Source organism: Buceros rhinoceros, unplaced genomic scaffold (assembly GCF_000710305.1).
Source record: "Buceros rhinoceros silvestris isolate BGI_N320 unplaced genomic scaffold, ASM71030v1 scaffold21173, whole genome shotgun sequence".
Classification (NCBI taxonomy): Eukaryota; Metazoa; Chordata; class Aves; order Bucerotiformes; family Bucerotidae; genus Buceros; species Buceros rhinoceros.
In genome coordinates, this window is record NW_010405636.1 from 702 (window position 1) to 16,148 (window position 15,447).

At 36.9% G+C, this 15,447-nt stretch overlaps 1 protein-coding gene across 1 annotated transcript in view; it reads left to right on the plus strand.

Moving 5' to 3' along the window:
- Positions 1-1,068: 1,068 nt before the first annotated feature.
- The window catches only part of RPGR (retinitis pigmentosa GTPase regulator), a gene marked incomplete at its 5' end in the record, with an annotated part of 54,150 nt that continues 39,771 nt past the window's right edge, over positions 1,069-15,447 (plus strand). The window contains 5 exons of the mRNA XM_010133816.1: positions 1,069-1,194; positions 5,329-5,421; positions 7,931-7,993; positions 10,090-10,248; positions 11,732-11,881. Of these exons, the coding sequence (XP_010132118.1) occupies positions 1,069-1,194; positions 5,329-5,421; positions 7,931-7,993; positions 10,090-10,248; positions 11,732-11,881 (591 nt within the window). The remainder of the gene's footprint in view (positions 1,195-5,328; positions 5,422-7,930; positions 7,994-10,089; positions 10,249-11,731; positions 11,882-15,447) is intronic.

The window sequence follows — 15,447 nt, forward strand, 5'->3', positions numbered from 1 at the left end:
GATGCGTAAAAAAACGTCACTGGCAAATATGGGAATTTTTGGCATTAAAGAATCATTTCAAAATGCATATAAAATATACAGTTTCAGAGAAGACTATGGGGTTTGGAGCTGCGGTGAAAATGATAGGATTGTTTTCATTGAAAGTAGATACATAAAGATGTTTCAATGTTACCATCAAATTATATGTAGTTTTACAGCAGCAGTCTAGTGTTACTGTATTTGTGTTATCATCGCTTACACGTTGACAAAAAGTCTGCAGGGAAAGGTTTTGTTCTTTGTTCTCTTTCATTGTTTTCATTCTGTGTTTTAAAACAACATTGCTGACACTTTTGAAAGTGGTAAGTTTTGAAAAAACTCGTCATTGTAAGGGCAGAAGAGCTATCTGGGCTTTGTTGTGGGGTGGTTTTGTTTGGGTTTTTTAGATTATGGTTTTATGACCAAAGTCAGCTGAGCCAACCAGCGTTTTGCAGGGTGAGAGTTTTGATTTTTTGAGCACATGCGTCTTTTCAGATGGTTGAGGAAGAGTGGTCAGTTTGGAGCCTGTCATCTCTTTACAGTGTATGCGTGTGTCTCTCAATCTCTCTCTCTCTCCCTCATTCAATTTGGAAAACCTGTCTGAGTTCGAGTATGAACGTGAGTGAGAACTCTTTGTCTCCACCACTTTGCAGGATGAGCTTTCTATTTTACTGTCTGAGGGCAGATTATTCATAATTCCTCATTGTTTCTTTCACATGCCTAGTAGTTTTTCTTAGAGGGTAGTCATAAAGTCCATTAGGGTACCTTAAAATAAATTACTGTATCCTCAGAACACAATATACCAGCAACAATACCTATTCTGTTAGGAAATTTGCGTAGGTAGGCTAAGCAGATTCAGAAGGGCTAAATGTGAGCAAGAGAATGAAATAGTCTTGGTGAAACAGAATAGAAGAAAACACTTCAGCTGTTTCTTAAAAAAGTTGAAAGATGGAAATTAAAATATGCAATTGAATTCATGGGAAATTACAGTTTCAAAATATATGAGGGAAAACTTGTTTTCACTAAAATTGACATTATCTTCTTGTGTTTTAGAATCAGGTGCTATATTCACATTTGGAAGAAGCAAATTTGCAGAAGATATTCCTAGCAAATTCTGGTTCAAAAATGACAAGCCTGTACTTATATCATGTGGAGATGAACATACTGCTATTGTAACAGGTCAGTATTGGAAATGGGCTATATGATAAAAAGTCACCGAAGGTTTTCACAAGACGTGCCCAAGAACTGTCATGAGGTAATCTAATAACTGAATGTATCACACAGAATTTAAAGTAAGTGTGACTTTGTTCAGCTTGAATATTTTTGGTGAATCTGACAATGTTTAGTAGGCAATCTTAATTACAGAGGTTTGTATCGTGGAAGTAAACAGTATCTGTTGAACACAGTCAACGAGTTCAGTAGGAATCTCCTGAAACAGTAGGTAAACTTGTATCTCTGAAATGAAGATTTGAAAAACTGTTAACTGTCAACTGAAAATAAACCTTGAAAGAGCAACTCAAAAACCTTCAGAAAATCATACTGAGATCCGGAATAAATTACAGAAGCATTCAAAGAAGCTCAGATGCAATACAGTGCACAGTATTAATGTTTATCTTAATTTCCTTGAAATGGTGGAAACAATACTCATGGAAAAATTTGTTCAATTTATTTTACATGAAAGGGACTGCTCCTCTGTTGATGAGCAAGTGTGTGAATTGTTTTGATAATCAGCTGCTCATAGACAGTAAGGCTTTGTTGTTATGAAATTGATAGGCATATTTTCCAGGACTTTTTGAAATTGAAATGCATTTATTCCTCATCACTGCCCAATTGGTCATTGTTCGTTAAATAGTTTCTTGCTATGTCACCAAGTAAAGCTGAAGATACTGGACTTTTAGAATCAACTATTCTAGGCCTGATAGAATAGTATAGATTTCATGGACCGCAGAACATCTTGAGGTGAAAATATAGATTTTAAAGCTTGACTTCACAGGAGATGAATTATCCATGAATAGTTTATTTTGGACAAAACTTGACACATTTTCTTGGACTGAGCCAGTTCTATTAAATTGCCTGTTGCATAATCTTCATCAGAATGTAACCCGAGACACTGTAAGATGTTCCTTTTGATTTTTTAATATATTCTTTCATATGCCCGCACTCAGTTTGAAATAACACTGTAATTCCCAATTTAGCCTAGTCAATTTAAATCGTCTCCTTAAGTTCCCCCAGCCTGTGCCTGTGCGAGCTGTCACCCTAATTCCCATGTCACTGTAATATTGTCCACTTAGATAAAGCTTTTGAAGAAGTCAACTCGCACTGATTTGCACGAAGCACCGTTTCTCTATCTCCTTCTCCCCATTATTTTAATACATGTAGCATATTTCTGTAGCTCGCCTTTGCTGTTGTAGTGTGCGGATACATCGCCAGGATCTTTATTTTCTTGAAACTTTTGAGGAGAAGAAGCTGTAGAAGCAGGAGTATTAAATTTCTTTGGTACCAAAATGTTTTTTGGGACATTGTAAAGCAGAGGCAAAAGTGAGGGTAAAATACTGATCAATGACGAGCGAAGGTAGAGAAACTGCAAGAGTCATTCAAAAAGTGAAGGGAATCAGAAGACCTTTGTCCCTCACTTGTTCTTCACACCCGTGCATGCTCGTGTGCACCTCGCATTTCTGCTGTTAGATGGAGTTGGATGATACAGCGGAATTACAGCCGTTGGTGAATGACATTGAACTTCAGTAACACCTGGAATAAAAGCTCCAGAAGTGCATGCCAGTAATGAGTTTACTGAGAAGGGTACAGACCTTGTGGGAAGCCAGGAGCCTCTTGAAATCCAGCTGAACCTGACCTGGAAGAGATTAAAGACAAACATCAGGTGTGTGTTAATGCATGCTTCATTTTATTTTCAGTCTTCATTTACAGGTCACAACATTCCACTCTCCTTTTTTCTACCACCCCCTGGAAAAGGTAGTGGGACCGATGTATGTAGGGGACAGTAGGAATATGAGAGATTCAACTCTATATAGAAATATATAGACGTGTTTTACACTAACATGTCTTAACAATATGAGTAAAACGATCACCCAAAGTGATACAAAAACATTCCTTAAAGATGGTTTTGGGCAGGAGAGCACAACTAGCACTGAATCTTGACTGAATGCAAATGAAGAAAATGTGCAGGAGCTGATATTTAGCATTCAAACGAAATATTCAGAAACTTTCAAGTACTTCTTTCGTCTAATCCAGCATCAGTATTCCCATATGACTTTTAGGAAGAAAAATGTAAAGTAAATAATATAAAACACTCTGTTCTTTGGCTTTCTAGGTCAGGAGTTAAGAGTCCGTCTATTTGCGTACCTTGGCTGTGTGTTGGAGTAGAAGGAGCCAGTGATGGTTACTTGCTGACTTTGAGTTGGCTTGCTCAGCTAGTTAGAGAAACATTTCCTTCTCCAGTTTTGGAGTCTGGGATTGAAATTTGTGTTTCTTAATTCATTTGCTCTCTGCCTTTGGCAGAGTCTTCATTAAAATGTTCATAAAGGAATTTTTTTTAAAGTGGTTGTCACCTTTAGGTCTTTAACACAGTCATGAGCAGGGTATCTTTCAACATCACTTGTAATATGTTTAATAATGTTTCTGCCCCATTTCTATATTTTTTTGGCCCAAGAGTACTTAGAGTCCACATCCTGCGTTTATTCATCCTGTTGGGAAGCTGGTGTGAAGTGGCGTTACACATATTTTTAAGAATCACCTCCCAACACCTTTCTATTATTCTTCTTTTCTACAAAACTCTTTTAAGTTAACAGCTGTCTTACTGGTTTTGTTTGGGGGTTTTTTGGTTGGTTTTTTTTTTTTTTTTATGGATGAGAGTATCCTAGGCAGCTTGCCCGCATTTGATCAAAGAGGCACATCCTGTTTATAAGGGGGAAAATGGTGATGAGGGAAGACCCGTTTTCTGAACTCGGAGATCTGAAGCCCCCAATGCAAGAGGGTAGAAGTAAAGAAAGAAGTATCAAGTGTAAAAGTAGAAGTGAAGAGAGGTGCGTATGGAATCAGCACAGGATCGTATGCTCATAATTTCAAGTTGTGTAAGACATTAAACATTCAGCAGTTTATACCAAAGAGGCCTTGGAATCTCTCCAGGTCTTTGGACACCAGGTTCCTTCTCTGCTTTCTGTGTACCTGCAGGCCACCAGAACATGGCACTGTATCTTTTGCATCAGCTGCAACGGAAAAATAAGAAAGATTAGTCCCATTTGTGTTGGTCTTTGATATGTGTAGGAGCAAGCAACATACTGGGCTGTTTTTTGTTTTGCGATGCTAAATGTCCTAAGCATGACTGTTCTTATTGCTCAATAAAGCTTTTATTTTGAGAGTATTGTGACTTGCCTAACAAAACTGATGTCATTCCCATTTTCTTGAGATGTATTTGAATTGTATATGAGTTTTAAATGAACTGTTAACAGAGTTTATTCACAAAATAGCACGAATAAATATAAAAAAAATCATGATGCCTGGTATATGATACTCCGTCCAAAAGGCTATCTTTTGTGTATTTTTCAGATGCAGCTTCTCAATAGAATCTTGTAATAAATGCTCCAAGTCCGTTTCTGAAATACGATTCTAGCATTGTTCCTGTTGCAGATTCCTCATCTAATGTTTGCATTTGGGGTTACAAAACTCCTTAACTGCGTGGTGGTTTTATGCATTCCTTCTTTATATGCAGAGTAACAAATTAATACAATTTGTGAACACATTTGAAAATTTATAAGAAACTATGTTCTATAGAAGTGCAAATTAATAAATCATTTCAAGAGAAGACGTTTAGCAGTAAAATAAATAGGCCCCCCAACAATAAAATAAGCTGAGTATTATTAATTTGTGTTTGTATTAATTATATAGCTGCATTATTCATTCCTGTCTTTGGGGTAAAAGATATGTGTGCTTAGTTAAATGTGCTCTTCCTTTATAAATAGACCTATAGATACTGTGGTTTCTGCAGGGTCTGTCCTGGAGTACAACATTTTATTTTCTGAAGAGCACTTTATCTGTGCTATAATTAAAGGAGAGTATGTTTGTTCTGCTTTTTGTCCCTTCTTCTGGCTGGCGATTTCTTATTTAATGCAATAACTACTTTTGTATTGAAAAATCACAAGGACATTAGTTATTGTTTACACTGAAGTATTGAATTGCTTACGCTTAACCCTTACTTTGAAAATGAAGTAATAAATATCATAGTGTGTGAATGATGATCTTGTCTTGAATGAGGTATTCAAACACTTGCATGGGTTCTGACTGTGCGTTTATTTTCAGGGAATGGTAAACTATACATGTTCGGCAGTAACAACTGGGGCCAGTTAGGACTAGGATCAAAGAACACTGTCAGCAAACCAACATGTGTTAAAGGTTTGTTTAAGTTTTCTTTTTTTTTTTTGTCTTTTTGAAAAGATTCTTTGTAAGATGCAGTTCCAAACTAACTGACTCTGCCTTCTTTACTCATCATGCATAGCATATTACTGCACAGGGTCATATATGTATGAGGATCCCTGATGGATTTTACATCTGTTCCAGATTTTGGGTCCTTTTGCATCTGAGGATTACTTCAGATACACGGAATCGTTCTTTTTTGAGGGCTCTCATTTTATGTAATATTTGCCTTTTCTGACAAACCACATCTTCATTGTGACTGCAAACACATTAATCAGATGCTTGGTCTCTGCAGTGTTGTCTGTGTGTTAGAAACCAGAGTTCCGACAGCATTGTGTAACCTTTGTATCACTTTTGTTGTAGCACCTTTATAAATGAAAAAATCTATCAGGAACATCTTAAAAGTACAGGAACTTTTTAAAAGTACTGCTGTGATTTTATCAAGAAGTGGCCGAAGGGGCAGAAATGTTAATATATTTGTATGAAGCAGTAAAATAAATGTCCATATTCTTTCATGTGGTGTAAAATATATTTTCATTGCACTGTTATCTTTGTGATCTTTCCTAGCCAGTTTTATCTTGTCAAATAAAACTAAGTCAATATTTCTTCCCTGTGCCTGTACTTATGTCACATCACATCTATCCCATTAACACATTTGTTTTCACCGTGAAATGTTTATCCTCAACCTTTCTGCCAGCAGATCTCTTTCTTAGCTTGTTGTTAAAAACAAATTACCCAGCTTGTTCAAACTCTTTTCTTCCTGATTTTATTTACTCTGCTGTCCTTTATCTGCTCCTCTCTCACTTCAGAAGGAGAATGCAGCTACTCTTAGGTTCCAATTTTCTGTCAGGTGTGTGAGAGATTGAGTCTTACTTTTGCTTAAAAGGATTTGGTGTAAAGTTTTGTTTCAGCTGTCAGGTTGCAATGGACTACGAAAGATGAAGAGAAAATGACAGCAATTCAAACCAGACCTGGCTTCCACTGAAAAAAAAATCACGAGGGGTATCTTTCTTCCCTTGGCAGTAGGGAGCAGGAGAAAGTCCTGGAGCTTTTCTCACTGGCTTTCAGTCACTTCTCTTTGGGAATGGTGTTGCAAGAAAACATTTCAGTCTCTGCTTGGAGCCAAATGGTGGTGACTGTGTGTTTTCTGAGAAAATCTCTCTTGGGACTTGATTAGAGACTAATGAAATGGGTTATAAAATATGGCCAGCAACGTCGTAAATATAATCAAATGATTTTAATTAGCCTAAGTGGAAGGAAGGTTAGGGAGCACAGGCTTCTGAAGAGCCAGTTAAGATAATCTCTGAAGCTGGAGACTGAGTTTTGGGATATAAAGCAACAAATTAAGAGTGTAGGGAGAAGACAACATTGGAAGTCTTATATTTCCAGCCTCTTGGTAGTGGTAGATGTCGGATAGGAGAGGCAGGAACCTGAGTTTGGACAATTTATGTTTGTGTCTGTGTGATAGACTAGAGACCATGCTGAAGTAGATAGATTTATTTGATTACGTGGTAGAAGGGAATTTAATCTTAATGTTATGGAGCTGATGAAAGTTGATTTGGAAGGGCTGAAAAAGGGTTTGTGAAAGGGATAATGATTGTTGGCTTTATCATGGACTAGTGCAGTGGATAAACAAAAAAAAATAAAGCTGTTTTAAGAGCATTGTTTAGGGCACATGGACATAACTGAGAGAAGATAAATTGTTGGCAATGATTAGTGATTAGAGAGAGGATGGAAAAGTCGGTGAGATTTTTTTTCTCTTTTTGAAATGGAGTGCACTTTGGTATTCTCTCTTTCCCACCAAAATAACTAGACTCCTCTCACATGCATTCCCAGTCTTTCACAGTGACCAGACCGCAAGGAGTACGTGGAGTGGGTGGGTAGTAACTGAGCTGAAGTGGAGACGGGATGGTATATGCAAAACTTTTAGGCACTAGTCCAGGTAGGACTGTCCTTAGCAATTGAGTCAGAGGGCAGTGCAGAGCAGTAATCTAGCTAAGAAAGGTACTGTGCATAATGAAGGAAGATAGGGATGATATGACAAAGGAATGGTATGATTTTAAAAGATTTTGGTAGTGGGAAAAGCGAAGAGGCAGTTAAGAATAGTACTGTGAGCAAAAACTGAAGACAGCTCTAAGTATGCCTTTTGTCCTGCAGTTCGATACATTCCTTGAGGCATATCCCATAAATGGTAAATTCTGGGGAATGTGGCACTGGGATGAAGTAGCCATCAAGTTAACTGAGTGTCAGCTCTTAAGTTTTTAAGATCTGTATCTGTGTTTGCTTGTCTTGTCTCTGATTTAATAAGTCATGTGCTAGGTTCAAAGGGACAGCAAATCTTGTAACTATTCTGTTGGTAAAAAAGAGAAAAAAAAATTTCTTCTAGAAAAATTTCTTCTGGTTTCTTCTAGAGCAGAGAACATTTTGTTATTGAACCAGCTATCAGATTGTTTATAACTTTTCCTCCTCCTTTGGCTTTAATTCATAGCTTTAAAACCAGAAAAAACAAAACTTGCTGTTTGTGGAAGAAACCACACTTTAGTTTACACAGGTACGTAACCAATATTATATGTATATTAAAGATAGATTTCTTCTTTTGCTTTCATGCAAAATTGCATTTGTGACCCCAGGAGTGTTGAGGATGGAAAAATAAGTGAAAACGGGTCTGTTAAAACTTGGGGTTTTGATATACAGTTCTTTGAATGCTTTATTTATTTTGAGCAAATGCATTATAAAATAATGTCATATAGGATTTTGCTAGGAATAGGCAGATGAAAAAAAATACTCGCTGGCATTGGATGTGGTTAACAATTACCAATGTTTCATTTAAGCTCGGTAAAGGTATATTAATATTTTTTTATATATCTGTACTTAAATTTACCTTTGACAAGTAATTTATCTTTATTAGTAAAGTTATGTATTAGAGTGTAGTAGAACTGAATGTTTTCAAGTCTTCAAATTTTGTTGTTTTTTGGTTAGACAAGATAGCCTGCTATTTCAATGACAGGTTGCTTTATTAAGCTATAAATAAATAAACTGTAAATTTAAACTAAAAAATAAGTTTTTAGAGAGACAGCATACAGTGAATTGATGCAAATTCTTGTCGTGCTTCTGAAATTTATGTAATGTAATAGCCATCTTCATGGTTACAATCCTTTAGCTTGCGGTAACATTATAAAAGGATTGTTTGATTATTAGGAGGTTTATATATGTGGAGACCCTCAGCACTGTAAATAAGACTATTAGAATAAAACAGACATTTTAATAACAGTTGAGTATGGAAGACTGCACGGGATAAATATTAGTCTCTTTTGGTGTACATGCTAGCTAGATAATTTGTGGCCATTTATATAGCAAGGACCACTTATAAATTGTCTGTCAGTTGCTTATCACGTTTGTGTATGGATTTGTGTTTTAAATGGGCATTATCTTTTTCACCTAGATGAGCACTTTAGATGTGAAATGTACTAAAATTAGAAAATAATTCTTAAAGTTTTTTTAAGTTGATGATACAAATAAGCAGCTTTAACTTCAATTTTTAAGATTCTAAAAATAAAGGCCTTGTTAATTAAATCAAAAGTGATTTAAATATTAAAATGAGTTAAATATTTCTAGTAAAAACCTAAACGAAAATATAGTTAATTCACAGTACTCAGAAGTATCAAGTTATAACTATCAAAAGTATCGAGCTATAACTATCAAGTTATGCATCTCTTTAATTTACATACTAATCCAACTTCAGGTTTTTTGCCTGTAACATCATACACCGTTTTCCTCCTGCCTTGTCTTAAAATATCCATTATTTGGGGAAGGAGCTTCTTTTGGCTGCCTAGGTTACTGGTAGTCATTTTTTCAAAACACTTGCAGAATTTCAAATTATATTTACTTTTTAGATCAGTCTCCAGAATGGTGGGAAACGCAGTTATTCTGAGTACGTGTAAGGCCTTTAGAAAGTTCTGATCCGCAGAATCACAGAACTGCTTTGGTTGGAAGAGACCTTCAAGGTCATCAAGTCCAACCATTCATCCCGTATGCCACGTCATCACTAAACCATGTCCCTCGCCACCACACCTATACATCTTTTAAATACCTGCACTCCCTGTAAAGAAATTTTTCCTAATGTCCAACCTAAACGTCCTGTGGCGCAACTTGAGACCTTTTCGTCTCGTCCTGTCACTTGTTACTTGGGCAAAGAGAGCAACCCCTACCTTGCTGCAGCCTCCTGTCAGGTAGTTGTGGAGAGTGATGGGGACTCTCCTCAGCCTCCTTTTCTCCAGACTGAACAAGCCCAGTTCCCTCAGCTGCTCCTCGTAAGACTTGTGCTCTAGACCCTTCACCAGCCTCATTGCTGGGCAAACTCCAGCACCTCCGTCCTTCTTGTAGCGAGGGGCCCAAAGCTGAACAGGGTGTTCGAGGTGAGTCCTCAGCAGTGCCAAGTACGGGGCGCGCTGTGTGCAGGAAGACCTCCTTGCTGACTACAACAGAAACGGCAAAGGTCAACTTGAGGATATGCTGGGGTAGTAGATGCTAGGTTTTCTGTGATGTTTTTCCATCAGAAATTAAATTCCTTGCTCCAGTTTCTCTGCCTTCTTACCACCGGTGAGAATGTCTTCATTCTGTGTATTACATGTGCTTTTCTGTATGCAGAAAAAGGAAATGTGTACGCTGCTGGAGGTAACAGTGAAGGTCAGCTGGGATTAGGTGACACAGAGGAAAGGACCACGTTTCATTTAATTAGTTTTTTTACCAACCAGCACAAGATCAAACAGCTAGCAGCTGGATCATACACTTCAGCAGCAGTAACTGGTAAGAGCAACTGCTAATAAAATCTGTTGTGTGTATCCAACCTGGTGTTCCAGAGGAACATTTATTGCAGCATTCTGTCTGCATGTGTGGGTATATTTTCTATGCCTCCCTGCTGTCCTTCCCTAGTAACCATTGTCATTTTTTGGTAGCCTCTTTCAACACAATCTGATAAGGGGTGGCAGTCTCATTAACTTCCTACAATTTTTGTGAAATTAGACCTTTTCCATGAGTGACGGACTGCAATGGGACCTTCACCTGCACTAGTTCAGTAGGAATCCTTACAAAGAAGAGATAACACGAATACTCTCAAAATGGGCAAAATCTTCAGTTCATTTCCAGGGAAGCCAGCTACAAAACTTGATTCTTATGAAAACTAAGTTCCTCTAATTCCACTCCTTACTGCATGTGTTTCGGTCTACACAGCAGGCTCTACAGCTGTGTCGTTACTAATTCTGAGGGAGGCCTACCCTATGACTTACTTATCTGATGGCAAAATTACAGAATTGCGACAAGTGAAAGTCCACACAGTTATAATACTTTCAACCATTGGATGGGTGGTTGTTTATTACGCTATAATATAATTTCTGAAGTTTTGCTATAAAGCATCTCTTTCCATGCATGTTTAGGACAAGTTATTGAGGCTGTCATTTCAGAATGAGAGCCTAAGAGTGTATGAGAGACATGCTAGCCTGCTCGTCTGGTTTGTATTTTTTTTTTTGTGAAAATTCCTAACATTCTTCTGAGATTTCTAAGTCAACTCTGGGTGATTTTAATTTAATTCTCAACAGCATCTCAGCAGTACTGTAGATGGTACGGTTTTTTTATTTCCCACTAATAAGAAATATGCAGAGAGAAGACCTCATCTCTTCTAGAAAATCTGGAGATTTTTCATGTTGTTTGCTATATTTTTTTTTTTTACTGCTGTCATTGGTCTTTGTGTCAACAGAGGCTGGTCTTAATGAACCTGGAACAGCTATTGTGATAGTTTAAGGAAAATAAAATCAAGCTGGACAATCTAAGTACCTGTGAAGAGAACTGAAAGATAAAGTAAGAATAAGTGGGCTGTATACCAAAGTCAGAACAGAGAATAAGTTTGGAAGAATGAGAAAGCGGTGGCTTACTACTAGAAATGAGAAAATGCCTTAAATTCACTATAATATTTGCATACTGAACTCTGGCAACTGAATTGCCTTATACGCTCAGTGTTCCTCCTTTCGAAGGGATCCTTTTACTTAGTACTTACCCTGTTGCTATTTATGGTTTAACATCAGTTGATTTAGTGTTCTGTGTCACTTCTGAAAAGCTTAAGGGATACCCTCTTACTGCAGACTGTTCTGTTGAGTTGTGCTAAATAGCATTTTATGTCCCTGAGATTATGACATTTAGTAGTATCATACACAGAGTTTGTGAAATCCTCTTAAGCAAGTAGTTTAACTTTTTGTTTTGGTTTTAAATCTGTTAACTGTCTGTGACTTCATTGTAGAGGACGGGCAGCTTTTTGTGTGGGGTGACAATTCGGAAGGTCAGATTGGCTTGGCTGGTGAAGTCTATGTCAGTGTCCCATGTCAAGTGGATGTTGGGAAACCTGTTTCCTCTGTATCCTGTGGATATTATCACTCTGCCTTGATAACAGGTAAGAGAATGGGAATAGCTTAGTGAGACAAGGCAGTGGTTCTCAAATTGTTGTCTTTGTAAAGGTAGCTAATGAGGCATTCATTACTTCTGAAACTAGGTATGCCACAGTTGTTAAAAAATTACCATGTGGCAGAAAGTCATCTGAATAGCTCTGTATCATATTGGTAGATTTTACCAGAGACAGGTTCTCTAAAATGTGGTCCTAACTGATTTATTTGAGAAACTTGTATGTAATTTACTATATAATTGTTTACTATCGTTGACTTAACAATACTGTAAGAAAAGACTGTTTATTTTCTGCATTTGCATATAGCTGTGCAAAAGTATATCAGAAAGAATGACTAGCTTATCACACTTTATTCTTCTGAAGGTTATGACAAATGTTGTGCATCAGTACTATGGTTTTAATAATCTTAACTTTTCTTAAGATTATTCACGTTTTAGTGATGAAATAACCATCTTGATCTTCTCTAGAAATATAAATACTGGATATACTTACTATGTTTTGAGAAAAAACTAATTTCATTTGATAGTAGTGCAAGATTATTGTCAAAGTTTAATGTTATGTCTTACAATCTAAGTTTTGTAAATAGGCAGTACACAGTATGAGGAGAAGCATACACTACAATGAGCCGGTTTCCAATCTCCAAACCAGCCCAGCTCTCTGTTGCTTTCCACCTCTCTCTTCCCAGCTCTCTGTTGTTTTCTGGAGTGGTGATGCCACTCATTTTTTAATAAAGCCAATATGGCTGAATTGATCAGTCAGTATCGATGGTATTACATACAAGCAGCCATGAATTCCTCAGCCACATAGATTTACGTTATTAAGCTTTACTGTTTAGTCCCCTCAGAGTAATTAAAGATTTCAAAGGGTCAATAGTTTTGATTGTAAAGTTTTTAATGGGTACTCAGGAACTATTCCATCAGACACTTTTCTCAGGTTACTTGATAAATGTTACTTTTCCACATACGATATCTATGTAGCTCTCTGAGAATATGGTATTACTAGAATGAGAGCTTCCTACGGTGGACAAATATTAATTAGGAGTTACTCTGGCAGTGTGCAACTTTTATTACAGAAGGTTTATTACAGTAAATGAATAAAGAGCCTCTGACTGATCAGGAGGTCAGCATCTGTTAGGAAATCTACAGCTTCCCGAACCTGAAATAAATTAAAAGAAGAAAAAAAAAAAATTAAACAAAAGATCCTTACTTCAAGGATATAGTAAGAAGGTGTTTATTTCTGTCTTAGAACCAAGAGCTGAAGCTCTGGCAAGATTGCAGTGGGATGTGACAAAAGCTTTCTTCGAAAGAAGGGTTGAGGACAAGCATCTAGGAGCATGGAGAGAAGAGTACATGCCAAGAGCTTTAAGGAAGTGGAAACTTGTAATGGAGGGGAGATGAGAAAAAAGGATTAGGGTAGCAGCTGGGTAAGAAAAATTGAGTCTCTTAAATTATTAATAGGAAGATGAAATGTGAAAATGGGGAGCTGTCGAACTCATTACTGTTTAAGCAGGCCTGGGTGTGGGATGGAAAATCTTAATTTTCAGCCTTAGTAGCTGCAAATCCTGCACAACTTGGGCTTCAATCTATCTTGCTGAAACTGCTGACGTGCAGATGGCCTCTTTTGTGGTGAAAGGACAAATGTTTTTTTATTATTTTCCTTTGGGTCCTTACTTAGAGTTTTATTTGGCTGATACATTAACTACCATAGACATTTAGTGTGGGACATCCAGGTACTTTTACTGAATTGATCTTTTGTTGCACTGGTGTCAGTGTATATCCAGACAGTGTTTAATAACAAAGTTTATGTAGGTAATTTAAGTGTACCATGGTCACACATTATTTTAGCTGTGAAGTTAGACATTATTAATTTGGAAGTTCTGCAAGCTAAGTCTGTTTAAGGACAAATGTAGTTAACCTTATTTTTCTTACAGCCTAGTTAGGAAGGAAGTAAAGGCGCTACGCTGTTAAAAGATTTTGCTTAAAACCAGGTGATTCTTAGTGTTATTATGATTCTTTTTTTGCTGGTGGAAAACTCTTGCCTGTAGGACTTGCTGAACTGGATCACAACAGTGATTCACATCTTCAGTATTCTGCCCTTGAGGGGTGGTAGAACATAGCAAAATAGGTAATTATGGAGTATTTGGAATATTCATATTACAGGGATTGGGTTTTTCTCCCCCAGATTGCCAGCTGGTCATTGAATTATGCCTTGAAGTATGTTTAAAAGTTTGCCTAGCACAAGGATTTTTTCTATATGTTTTTATTGTATGCTAGAACCTAGAGTGATTAGTGTTATTTTTAATAAATGCTTTTGGAGGAAATATATGGAAAAGAAAGTGGTTCTGTAATTTGAGAAATGAAATTTGAACTGTTCAGGTGAGTGTATAATCCATGTTAATTTCCTCAACATCAATGTAGTACACCAGAATAACTTTGGTATTTGTGATTGGTGGTACTATGGAAGAAACGGGAGAAACACTGTTGGCAGAAAGCTTTCAACGCCTGAAACTTATCAGTTAATGGAATACTATAGAATTACTACATTTAGACTTTTTAAACATGACTTGTGTGTAAAAAAGCATCAAGTAATATACTATCTTTAATTATTAAACATAGTTGCAGGATGTAGGGCTTGAAATATGTTGTCAGACTGAACTGATGAGCATGTCACCGCATGGTTCCCTTTCTTAATATATTTACATTTGACATAAGCCATATACTGGCTGAGCAAACTGAGATCATTAAAAGCATTAAAAAGGTGGTTAATGAGGATATTAAAATACATAGTGTGGTGACAGAGTGCCCTCTCCAGGGCAGGATGTTCATTAATAAGAGACTATTGAGAAAAAAAGTGGTGAAGTATGGATTCCTGCTTTTTTTAAAAAGATTTTTTAGTAGACATTTGTCTTTAAGGAGTTTAACTAATATAAAATCAAATGCAATGTCAATGAAAAGCAGAGTGGAATCCTGATGCAAACCCTTAGTATATAAAAGCATGTTTCATGGAAATTGTACAGCATTCAGTCAGCTGAATTTGTACTTCAGTTCAACAACCTTCCCCCTACCCCTGAAGTTTCTCTTATGTAGTAGTTCCAAAAAGATGATTTGTGACTTTTCTTGCTTTTGCTTTTCAGAATGTCTTCTTTGCAGACGATAATTCAACTACTAAGCACGTCAGTCACCTGGATTCTACCATGTACACCTCGGCCCCACTGACACCAAAAGTATTATTTTTAATAAAAAACACTTCTGAAGCTAGACCAGGCACAAGCACAGGCAGTGGCTAGCTCATTTCCGTACACAATTTAAGAAGCTGGTCTGGATAATCCATGTTTGAAAGATGATTGTTTACTCCCTTTTCCTTTCACTTTGCATTCTTTCTTCAAAGAGTTTCACTGAAAAGTTTTTAGTTCATAGTTTCGAGCCCTCTTCAGGACTTTCTCCCAGTATCTGTTTCCTTTCTTTTCTTTTTGTACACTTGGGATGGTAGGTACCTGTATTAGAGATATATCTCAGAGCACCAGAGACAGAGCTGAAAGAGGGTAGCAATGATTTTGA